We start from the raw sequence: 12,047 nt of genomic DNA on the forward strand, positions 1-12,047 counted from the left end.
ATGTTACAGAACAGAGGCCAGGTTGCATAACGACAAGAAAACTTCAGCAAGTATTGTGACAGCAAGTGGAATAGTAATGCAGAGCTCAAGAAAACAAAAAGAGGGGACTAAGGGTGCCTGCCTGGCTGCTGGGACTAAAAGTGAAGTTGGTTTGGAAAGGCGAAGGTAAAGTTGAAGTCAAAACTGCAGCTCTAAAGTTGGCGAAGTCGGTGCACTTCTAGGTGGGGCACATCCTCTTATCCCCTGAAGCAATGTTGCAATGCAGGCAGAAGCACACCACACCGAACCCATCACTATGAAATCAGAAGAGGGACTGGGGTGTGACGGTTTCTAGCCTGCAGGCTAAATGCAATTAGCGTTGAAGAGCTCTATGTAGCTGTACTCTATACCACCTTCTGTAGCACTGTCCTGCGTCAGTAGCCTGTACTCAGTACCTGAGCTGCTACTGAGGCACAGAGAGATTGGCCGTTGCTGTTGTGTGTCCTTCCTTACCCCAGAATCCAAATTATTGCTCAGGGACCAGGCGCAAACCACCAACAATCGACTCGCTCCTTTCCCCAACTTCTCACCCTCCCCACCCGTAGTCCCCTCCGGTTTCTTCGGGTTCTGATTCTGATACCTTTGCCTACAGAATCTTGCTAGCCGACGATCTCAGAACATTGATCATGTCTGAGAAGAAGCCTGCGACACTCCCCAACCTGGGTAAGGTCCTCGTCATCGGCGGCAACGGCTTCCTGGGCCATCATGTTGTCAACCAGCTCCTCGCCGGCGACCGCTGGGCCGTCGCGGCCGTTGACGTGATCGACCTCCGCTGCGGCCACAACCGTCACGCCAGGGCTAGCTACCACGAGGCCGACATTACCGATACGGACAAGGTCAAGTCCATCATTGAGAACGTTAAGCCCGACGTCGTCATCCACACCGCCTCCCCCGCCGTTCAGGGCGACAACGCCGTCGCTAAGGACCTCTTCCGCAAGGTCAACGTTGACGGGACCGCCTCTGTCGTCGCCGCATGCCAGGCCGCCTCGGTCAAGGCCCTCGTCTACACCTCGTCCGCCAGCATCATCAGCGACAATACAAGCGACCTCATCAACGCCGACGAGCGGTGGCCTGTCATTCGCGGCGAGCTGCAGACTGAGTACTACTCAGAGACCAAGGTATGCGCCAGCCCCCTTTACCCTCCCGTCTGGGTGTTCTTCTTGGCGCATGGCACTCTCTCGCAACTAAGCCAACCAGACTGACCCGCCATGCGTCCCAGGCCGCCGCAGAAGAACTGGTCCTCGATGCGAACCGCCAAGACCCCTACCCTCTCCTCACATGCTCCATCCGCCCCGCGGGCATCTTCGGCGAGGGCGACACTATGGTTACCCACCAGATGGTAAAGATCTACCGCGAGGGCAAGACGGGCATTCAGCTCGGCAGCAACGAGAACCTTTTCGACTTCACCTACGTCGGCAATGTCGCCCATGCCCACCTTCTGGCAGCCCGCCTCCTCCTCGCCACCGCCGCCTCCTCCACAGCGCCCCTCGACCACGAAAAGGTCGACGGCGAGGCTTTCCTCGTCACCAACGACAGTCCCATTTACTTTTGGGACTTTGCCCGCGCCATCTGGCGTGCCGCGGGTTCCGACAAGGGTACGAGCCACGTCTGGGCCATTCCCCGCGAGATCGGCCTTGTGCTAGGCTTCTGCTCCGAGGTCTTCTTCACCATCATCGGCAAGCCCCCCATCTTCAACCGCCAGCGCAACATCTACAGCTGCATGACGCGCTACTACAACATCGGTAAGGCCAAGCGCTTGCTTGGCTACCGGCCCATCGTCGGCCTCGACGAAGGCATCAAGAGGGGCGTGCAGTGGTTCCTGGACCAGGAGAACGCTGGCAAGGTCAGCGTCAAAGCGTGATGTGCAACCGTCACGGATGGAAAGGGTAGGCAGAGGCCGGGAACGCGTATCATGATGAGCGGCGGCATGGAAATTCCTGACGTGGTGTTGAAAAGTCATTTTCTTTTCCTTTTCTCCCCCGCCGTGTAAATACACACACACACACACACATGAACACATATATATCCTCACTGCAGTATAGGAGGAATTTAATAATGGGCCTACCCGAAACGGCCATGTCACGAGCAAAGCAGTAACAAACTACGAGGCGCAATCAGGCTTCCTTGACCAGCGGGTACGAACTTGAAGACGCACACAGATAAAATCACACAGGCATGTGAAATCGTCAATTAGAGGAAACTTGCAGGCAACAATCGGCCTGTCCGGTTCGTATTTGCGGGGCTGCCTGGCTGCTTCTCTCGCCCCCTTTCCATGGCTACCTGGGTACTTTTGAGAGAAAATACGTCCCCTCTGCCATGCGATCTTCAGACCATGCGATCTTCAGAGTGGGAGCGAGAAACAGACGACTTTTTTGGTTTTCCACCACTCCCTCCATGCCTCTCAACACCCTCCCCATATACGCGCAAATCTGGCACTCTCTTCCTCTCTCCGCCTCCGAAAATCCTCCCACAAATGCAATCCGACATCTCAATCGTTCCAACAAAGAAGCGAAGCTATAGTAGGTCTCGCGCGCGAGCCAAGAATATGAAGAAGAGGCTTGCTGTCCAGCTCAAGATGGTCAATCAATCAAGCCAGCAATGCCCGTCGACAAGTTGAGAAGTCCCTTGGACCGATACTCCAAGACAGCCAAGATCAAGTCAAACCAATCCCTCCAATCCTCCCTCATTCCTGAAAACAACATTCTCAGGACCATCTTGTGTGAAAGAACACTGGCAGACCGTGGACTCTTGTTCCATGCTGGCTTGATGCTTTGCTCTCGGAGAAGCCAAAGAGTAAAAGGGTTGGAAGAAGCTTGGTTGGAAGAGAGAAACGACGGTACTTCCTAAGAAAAGAATAATCATTCATGCCGCCTTGTCGTGAGTAGAAGTTGAAGAAAAAGAAGTCTTTTCTTTTTCTGTCCTTTCAGTGGGGTAAAAAGGTTGGGAACGCCGCCAACAATGCATGAATATGTGACTCTTGAAACACCAAATTGCAGGTTCCAACGGAGGGAATACGCAGTAAGTAATACAGACCAGACAGCAGGCTGCTTTGTGACTGTGACGCGTGTGGATAGCAAGCACCAGTCTGCCATTGTGTGTGTGTGTGTGTATGTGTGGTAGTTGTGTAGGTTGCGTGTGTTGCGTAGGTAGCAAAGCTGGACTTATAAGTTTCCACCAACACCAACACCACCGTTCTGTCTTCCCCAAACCCCACCAGATTGGCGCCATTCTCTCTTCTGTGCCTCAGTAGGGCCTTCGGCATCAGAAGGCTCAAACTGGCCCCCTCCGCTATAGGGAGACGGGTGGCCGTTCTCTTCTTGTTGTGCTCGCCATCTCTGTGGCGGCGTGCCTGGATTGGCTGGGTTGAAAGGGGGAATTGGCATGGGCGGGTCCTGCACCGGACGCACACTGCTCTCTTGCTGTTGCCACAGAGCAGGGTCGGTTTCAACCCGTCGGGGAGGGGGCCGAGTCGAGTTGTCAGGTCTGTTAAACACCTCGCTGACGTCACCACCAAGCCCCGATCGCTGGCCCATACGGTCTTGGTAGCGCTTGAGGATGTCCTTTGTGGTGAGGTCTGCAGTGTTGCCAAAGACAAATGGATCGTTGACCAGATCCATGAGCTCATCGGGAACCTGCCGGGGGGGGAAGAAGTTAGCCCTGCCAAAGGATAGACACACGCCGATTTGGGTGCTTACCAAACACATCTCTTCAATAGAGGTGATCATGTCGTTCACAGCCACAATGGCAAACATGGGGTCGCTGTCCAGAGTAGGCGCTTTGTTGCTACTGTAGAGGATATTGGGCGCAATGACAGTCGCCAGGTTCTTGATGTCCATCCTGGACCCAGCTTCTTCGTCAACTTGGTGGAAGGATCCAGCCCATTTCAAGAAGCAGAACAAGATCTCCAAGCAATCTCGGTGGGGCTTGGGCAGCAGGCAGCAGATAAGATGCAGGTATTGTTTGCGCTTTGCGTCGTCTTGGATCTTGGCGACGGCAATCCAAAGCTTTTGGAGCTTGAAGGTCATGAGCGGGTCGGGAAGTTCGCGCAAGTATCGCTTCAGCAAGGCGGCGACTTGGACTACGGGCTGATCCATGAAGTTGATGCTGTCACAGCCTTCCCGGTCGATCCTCTCGCACAGCTCGGACAGCTTCTTGATGTTTCCGTTCTTTCGGAACACGCCCTCCACCGACAAGTCCATCTTTCTCATGGAGGAAATGAGGTCGTCGATAATGGCCGGTATCTTGAGAGTTCCAGGGCCCACGCCGTCTGTCGATTCAGCACCGTCCTTGTCGATGATGACATCCAGCGGCACCCCAAAAATGCCCTTCTTCTTGACATTCTTGGGCCTGTCGTTTTTGAAAGCCTTGCCGAGGTTCTTCCAGAAAGTGGGCTGCTTCCTCAGTTCAATGAAGCTCAACAGCTCATCCAAAGAGAACTCGTTCTCGACAGCAGGCGCCAGAGTCAAGACTGCCAGGTGGCGCACGATGAAGTATTCCAGACCTGACAGTTCCGAAAAGTACTTTCGGCCGAGTCGCTGGGGCATCGGATCGCCCATGCGGATCTCTGCCTCTCTGCCGGCAGACTGCGATCTTTGGTGCCCCATGGGATCGGTCGCAGGGGATCGGAAAAGTTCTTGCCGGCTGGGCTTGTACTGTTGTTCTTTGACCTGTTCAGCGGCGACGATCCGCGGGATATCATCGAGAGTCAGGGCATCCTGGTGGTTAAACATTTTGTCCGTCGTGCCTTCATCGTTTGGGCCACGTCTATCTTCAACAATCTGGAGGTCCCCATCGGCTCGTCCCGAGTCCTCGCCTGCCGATCCTGGGCGGACACTGCGGCCCTCTGGGCCGTCCATGATGCGCGAGGTTCTCGCCTTTCTGAAGCTCGACGACAAATGCTTGTCGAGCCGAGTACTTCTCAGCCGGCGAACATCGTTCAGCGTGTTCTCGTAAGAAGACTCGCGATTGTGCTCCCGCTGATCTCCAGCGTACGATTTCGAGCGGTTATCTGAGTTTAGATAGGGCGCCTCCCCTGGAGCCAGAGTTCGGGAACCCTCGCCCGGGCCATAGCCATCCATGTTCTGGTCATCGTCCTGCCGAGGCAAAGCGCCATTGCTCCGTAGGATGTCCAACAATCTCGCCAGTGCCACCTTGAGCAGAAAAACGTACTGCTGCAATTTGGTGACGTGTTCGAAAGGAGGCATGTCCTCGTTGTTTGCGCCGATGCAGTTGTTGCAGTAGATCTTCTTGTCAAACGCATTGTAGTGGGCATCTTCCAGTTTGCGGCCGATATCCCTGGTGCAGCGCGAGCAGCTCACGCAGGCAATGTGCCAGCGCCTGTCAGAGTGCTTGGCGCATTCGTCCTCGACGGACTTGCTGCAGAGCGCACAGTGGTCCGAGTCCTTTGCCGAAAGTCGCGAGTTTCCGGTAATGGCCTGCAGAGTATTATCGTCAGGCTTGGCAGCATCCAGCTCGCTGAGATCGTCCAGGAATTGATAGATGCCGTCGGAGCTCTTAGACTCCTTTTCGAGGCGTAGCGCTCCCTGCAAGCAGATCCGAATGAGAAGTTTGAGGTAATGAGCAAGGCCTGTGACGAGAGACAGCAGCTCCTGCGTGACGCCAAGCTTTCGAGCTCCCGTGTCCTGAGTCTTGGACAAAAGGGAGAAGAAAGACACTATCTTCTTGCACAGAAGCTTGGCCTCACGTCCGTACGACAATCCTATTTCTGATCAGTTAGCAACGCTGCCAAGGTAAGCCAATTGACCGAAACACACCCTTCAGCTTCAGCTGGTCCATGGAGTAGTCGAGGCGATCCGCAGACTGAAACAGGATTTCGACGTGCCAGATGAATTTCTTAGCGACGAGGACACCATCGACGTAGGCGCCGTTGCTCACGTGGAGAAGCATGTCGGAGATGCAGGCCGCAGATGACTCCTCAAAGGTCGACAAGACGCTCCAGATGCGATAGACCTTTTCTTCCATGCGCTCCTCCTCCTCCCTAATGATTTCGCGAGCGGCGGGATCGTCGGTCTCCTGGGGTCCCTCAGAGGAATCGCTCGGCTGCGTTAATCGCACGTTCCAGAATTTGTGTATCATATAGCACTCGGGATGCCAGTGCTGGTTCTGGCCGTTTCTGTAGATCTCCACAAACTGCTTGAGGATCGCGGTCTGGCAGCCGTTGCATCTCTGCGCGAACTGCGTCGAGTAGTGATAGTGGCAGTAGACATTGCCATCGTGCTCGTAGTAGCTGTCCTGGGCGCCAAAGACGGTGGGACAAAGAGAGCATGTGAAGTGGTCGACGTGATACTTTCGGTCGAGCGCAGTGATGTAAGAGCCTCGAAGGGCACCACCACACTTGTAGCAAAGAAGACCCAACCGGCGGAAATAGTCTGTCTCGCAGAGCGGGTACTGACCCTCGCCATTTTCGTCGTCGACGGGGAAGAACTTGGAGGCTACAATCTGGCCGCAGTCCTAAGAAGGCGATTGGATTAGCAAGGTCCAAGAGGTACAATAGGATACGTTCAGCACCTACACGACACTTAAAGCAGTCTAGATGGAAAGTCCCGTCCAGTGCGCGCACGAATTGGCCGGTGAGCGGCTCTCCACACTTCTTGCATATTCTCTGTTGACCGCTGGCTGACCGCCCACCTCTTCCCTTGGATCTGCTGCGTTCACCGCTCCGTCTCGGTTCGCCATCTCTGCCAGGTGTTCTAGGGCCCGGTGAGCGCGAGTGTTGCTGTGTGCGATAACTGTTGTCGGGGGTTCTCCTTCCTCCATTGTGTTGTTGCTGTTGTTGTTGTTGCTGCTGTTGTTGTTGTTGTTGCTGCTGCTGCTGCTGTTGCCAACCTCGATCACCAGGATAGCCGAGTTCCATAGGGGCAGCAGGGTGGGCCTGCAAGCGGTCGTCAGGCGCCCCGTGGTCGTAATCCGACGCCATGCTGCGGTACTCTTTTCGTGTCGATACTCTCCCTACTTGGTGTGGTCGATTGCGATCCTTGGCTGGTAGGGCGGAGTGAATTGAGAAGCGGCCCGTCAGCCTCGAGTGTCGGACGTGGGAATTGCCAGAAAATTGTTGGCCGGCATCAGCTGGATGGTAAAAATGCCGGGGGGTGGTTGTGGTGGAATGGCTAGGAGGAGGTATGTATGTACTAGGGTCGAGAATTGAGGAAAAGGGTCGCTGTCGCACGGCGGCGGTATCGTACTGCTGGACGAAAGTAAATAAGTCGGGTAATAGCGGGCAGCTACTCGCGTGACTGGTGGAGGACGGCTGGCCACGTCGCAGGCGCTGGGCTGAGGAGGAAGGCGGTTGGAGAGAAGTGGCAGTCGGAAGTGAAAGTGTGATTGAGAGTTGGTCGAGTACGAATAGTCGGGGTTCAGGGTGAGGGTGAGTGTGAGGAGAGGGTCGGGGGGAACCAAGTCGGGGTCGTCGAGGTTAGGTTGTTGGCTTGTGGCAGTGGAGCAACCAGCAGGGCGACGTTTGGAGCAATAGCTGAAATGCTTGCCAGTGACCGACCACTCTTTTTCTTCCGCTTTCCCCTCCTTTGGCCTCTCGTGTCGTCCAAAGGACCAAAAAGCGGCGTGCGTGGTGCAGTGAAGGGGCAAGAAAAATAAAGCCCAAAAGCAAGACAGTGCAAACCAGCGAGTATGTAGTGATGCGAGGCTGTGCGATGCAAAACCTAGAAACGTCCTGGTCGCAGGAGTGCGTGTCACAGCCCAAGTCCAGCACCAACGCCAGCTGAGAAGGGGGGAAAAGGGGGCCGGGTCGAGGACGATCAAAGGAGTGTGGGCGAAGGCGCGGCGGTTCTATTATGAGGCGTTCGTTGCTGGCCGTAGGGAGATTTAGTGTGGGCTCGATCGGCTGCACCCAAATCCTGGGCGAGTCCCCCAAGTTAGGCTGCGCTGTTGGGTGTTGGTGCAGGCGAGAATGGAATGCTGGAAGGGTAAGGTGACGAGAGGTCGTCAACGAGCGATTGATGTTTCTATCGTCTTTTCTTAGTCCGTCCTTTGCTTGGTGGTACCTTGAACCTCGAGTACGCAGAAAAGGTACCTCGGAGGAGAGAGGGTATGTGTGAGGCGAAAAGGTGCCCTCTGGGGGAGTTAGGTAAAACGCACGGTTAAGGCAGTGGAGGAGGACGGCAAGGCGAGACAAGGGAGGGCGGAGAGAGGGACTGTATCCGTAGGTAAGAGGGGAGCGAAGTGGGAGAGTGGAATACGGGAGCGAATTAATTCGGTAGGTACCCGAGGCGCAAAGAAAGGCGAGAAAGGACAAGGCGGGCACAAGGTGCCTCTCCTCGAGCTGCCTTTTACTACCTACCCGTCTACCTGCCTACCTACCTACCTACCTAGGCACGATACGGGTCCTCAGATTAGTGTACTCCTCACTGCCGTGTGGCGCTAAGGCCGATGATCGCCGTCTTTATGCACTGTTTTCTTCAGAGACGCTGGTTTGTGGCGCCAGAGAGACCAAGTCTCTCTCTCTATCTCTCTTTTGCGGCCCAGCACCTACCTAGGTAATGGACGGATACGGACGAGGAAAGTCGACTGTCAATTGCGGGTAGACAATAAGCCCCGTCCCCCCCTCTCAGAGCGGTATAGATACAAACAACAACAACAACAACAACAACAACAACAATAAAACAAGACCCATTCGTTCCCCCGAACCCTGTGTAAGGAGACCAAGGTCGCAACAACTTTGCTCATTCCAGGTCATCGATATCAGACCCGGTTCTTGTTATTTTCCACATCTCCATCGCGTCTGCATCAACACATGTGCTACGCAGTATCTGCACATTTTTCATACACGGGTGCAAGGTACATGCGCCCGCCTCTGTTAGGCAATCTCGAACGAGGGGAAATTCGAGCAAAGCGACCGAACGTCAACCGATGCCTTTTCTCCCTTCCTTTTTTCGTTTTGCCGGGGGTTTCATTGGCCCCCCCTTCTCCCAGCGGGGGGGACGGGGATTCCTACTTCCTTTCACTGGATATGAACAGCGGCCCCGTGATGGTGATGGGGATCCAATCCAATGCTATTTACAGTGGAATTGCAATATCCTCCTGCCAGGACGAAGAAGTGGATCTGACCTTGGCCCCCATTGGCGCTTCAGCCGAGGAATCAGATTGACATCCGTGCACGGTCCACTGCAAAGATGCTTTCGCAGTGGGGAAGAAGGGGGGGGGGGGGGGGAGAGAGCCCGAATACCCTTCACAGCATTCTTGGGCGCTCGGCCGAACAGTGGGAAGGACGAGAGCGCGTCCTTGCGTCATTGTCCGTTTCTTAAACAAGGTACATATGGCAATACATCACCGCGATCGACACTGGGTGACAATATCGTCAATTTCATCCCAGCCATAAAATAAGGGCATGGTCAAAAGCGCTGGAGAACAGCTCAGAAAGAGAGAGAAAGAGAGAGGGAAACCCGCACCCAGACAAATCACCTGCGCTGTCACGTGGATCTGGCCGATGTTCGAGTGCGGTTCGTTCTCTCCCTCCTTGGGATGATCTCGAAACGGGCCCCACCAAAATTTTGATATACGAGGTTACTAGAGATAAACGCCGATGTAAGCTTCGGGAGAATTGATCTAAAGTAACATTGCCGTCGTGTGCAATTTGCTGATCCCCAACGGTTGTTCTCCACCCGCAACCGACGACTCGTCGCGAAATCTGCTCCCAGCCGCGTGAGCCTCTCATTACTTTTGAGTACCAACAGTCTCTCACTTCGCAGGGTTGTTTTTCGTTGTTCATTGTGTTTTGGCATGTAGAGGTTTTTCTTCGGCAATTCAACGCGCTCTTGTTGCGGTAGTCTGGATTGGTTGCTGCCTCGTTCGCCGCTGTTTCCCGCTGGTTGCCGTGGTTGTATGCGAATTCTGCAGGCATCTCTGCTCGTCGTTCTCGCGCCGGTGGTTTGACGCGCGATGTCGTCCGATAGCTTGACAAATACCGCAATCCGAAAAGCCGGCCGTAGAACCACCGTCTGCCCTTCGGCCTTTGCACGATCGGATGGTCTGAAAGATACGACGGTGTGTGGGGGTGAGCATTGCATGAGGACATTCGTCAAGTCTACCTAGGCCTGGTGATATTCAAAAAAAAATTAAAAGTATCTATATAGATTTATTTATTTTAAAAATCGAAAAGAATTGTGGGGGCTTGAGTTGCTGCAATAAGGCGATGTGCTATCAAAGCTTAGCCAACCGTTCTTCAGACCTGTCTTTGCTGGTCTGCGTTGGCATCTTTCGTTCTCTTCTCGATGGCGCGCATAGGCCTCTTCATCATGATGATTCATCCGCTCTTCGTCGGGCTCGTTCGCCGGCGGTGAAGCCTCAAGTAGCGTAACACTACAAGGTATTGTGTCTCTTGGTCCTCCTTGCCAACGTGTTAGAGCGTTGCCGTCTGCCCAACAGCGCAGGCAAGAAGTGGATGGAAAGAACTCCACGACGCGAAGGTCTTGGAGAAGGTCCCGAGAGAAACCAGTGAGCGGTATCGTTGGCCGGTTGTATGCAAGGCCACACAAGCACTTGATGAAACAGAAATGAGAAAAACGTGGCATCTCTAGCATCCCTTCTCCGGTCTCCCCTGTTATCCGTTGCATTTTCGGCCGACTTCTTGTTGATTCTTTCCTTGATGACCATACTTCATGAGAAGACGTCAGGTCAACGCTGGTCCGTTTCAAGAGAGTGTCTGGTTCAGCTTCATAGACACCTTCATATTCATTTTCCACTGCCAGGGGTTCAACTGCAAAATTCGACAGTTTGCCAAAGCAAATGCGAATTGGACTTCTCTCATCAGTGTGAATGCAAATCCCCTTCATTGTGGAGTTCCCGATAAGACGATTCCCAGGCCCATCCAATGTGGTCTCATACGTCAACTGTTGTCTCCGCCGCCACCCGTCCCATCTCATTCTCCATCGTTTCTGGTACTTTTTATCCCCAAGCAACAAAACTAGCAAGTGCCCTCGTTAAAATACTCTCGTGTCCCGGGGGCGTCAATCTACACACGTCCTTCGAAAGCCCCGTCAACGTGACATCCGATCCCAACCTACCCCGCTCCGCCTCAGACTTCTCTTACGGTTCCAGAGTATTTGATCAGACAACATCGTCACACAAGCAATCATGAACGACGCAGAGGGTCTCGCCATCGCAATCGAGGAGGCCAGAACTGGTGCCTCCGAGGGCGGTGTCCCGGTATGTCTTGATCTCAATCAACTCCACTGTCGATAATTCGAGGGCTTCTGGACCAACGTCAACTGATCAACAACCGCCGATCAGATCGGAGCCGCCCTCGTCTCCGCAGACGGTAAGCTCCTCGGGCGCGGTCACAACCGCCGCGTGCAGATAGGCTCTGCTATCCACCATGTAAGGCCAACATCATAATCGTTCTCTCTCCTCTTTGAATGCCATCACACGATCCCGGTGAAGCTGACAGGAACATCGCCTAGGGCGAAACCGACGCCCTATTCAACTCCGGTCGCTTGCCCGGCAAGGCCTACAAGGGCAGCACAATGTACACGACTTTATCCCCTTGCGATATGTGTAAGTCTCACGTCCTTAGACCCCTTGCTCCGCCCCTTCGGGAAGAATGACGATTTATATCCCCTCTTCCCAAACTGGTGACACTGACAACGGCAGGCACCGGCGCCTGTCTCCTGTACGGCATCTCTCGCGTCGTCATCGGCGAGAACAAGACCTTCCTCGGTGGCGAGGCGTACCTCAAGCAGCGTGGAGTCGAGGTTGTTGTCGTCGACAGCGCCGAGTGCAAGGCCCTCATGGACGACTTCATCGCCGAGAAGCCCGAAGTCTGGTATGGCTCTCCTGCTTTGGGGGTTTCCCTCGACCGAACTCCCAGTCAATATGATGCTGATAATTGAACAGGAACGAGGACATTGGTGAGGAATAGATGAGATATAGGCGGCGAGGGAGTTATGGGACGAACTGCAAGAGAGCGTTTGAAAGAGAACGGCTGCATGCACTTGAATGCCAGTAACATGCATGGGCATCTATTCAACGACAGATCT

At 54.2% G+C, this 12,047-nt stretch overlaps 3 protein-coding genes across 3 annotated transcripts; 2 read left to right on the plus strand and 1 right to left on the minus strand.

Annotated features, from left to right (window-relative positions):
* Window positions 1-665: 665 nt before the first annotated feature.
* On the plus strand, window positions 666-1,900 carry CH63R_00640 (3-beta hydroxysteroid dehydrogenase/isomerase; the record flags this gene model as incomplete). Its single annotated transcript, XM_018295615.1, has 2 exons — window positions 666-1,157; window positions 1,259-1,900. 2 exons carry the CDS (start codon window positions 666-668, stop codon window positions 1,898-1,900), a joined length of 1,134 nt encoding a protein of 377 aa, XP_018163977.1.
* Window positions 1,901-3,200: 1,300 nt separating this feature from the next.
* On the minus strand, window positions 3,201-6,976 carry CH63R_00641 (RhoGAP domain-containing protein; the record flags this gene model as incomplete). Its single annotated transcript, XM_018295616.1, has 4 exons — window positions 3,201-3,671; window positions 3,735-5,758; window positions 5,814-6,510; window positions 6,572-6,976. The coding sequence occupies 4 exons, from the start codon at window positions 6,974-6,976 to the stop codon at window positions 3,201-3,203; spliced, it is 3,597 nt and encodes a 1,198-aa protein (XP_018163978.1).
* A 4,169-nt stretch (window positions 6,977-11,145) lies between these two features.
* CH63R_00642 (Cytidine and deoxycytidylate deaminase zinc-binding region) lies at window positions 11,146-11,929 on the plus strand (the record flags this gene model as incomplete). Its single annotated transcript, XM_018295617.1, has 5 exons — window positions 11,146-11,217; window positions 11,302-11,388; window positions 11,472-11,565; window positions 11,662-11,833; window positions 11,905-11,929. 5 exons carry the CDS (start codon window positions 11,146-11,148, stop codon window positions 11,927-11,929), a joined length of 450 nt encoding a protein of 149 aa, XP_018163979.1.
* Between the last annotated feature and the right edge of the window lie 118 nt (window positions 11,930-12,047).

The sequence above is a fragment of the Colletotrichum higginsianum genome, chromosome 1, assembly GCF_001672515.1.
Source record: "Colletotrichum higginsianum IMI 349063 chromosome 1, whole genome shotgun sequence".
Classification (NCBI taxonomy): domain Eukaryota; kingdom Fungi; phylum Ascomycota; class Sordariomycetes; order Glomerellales; family Glomerellaceae; genus Colletotrichum; species Colletotrichum higginsianum.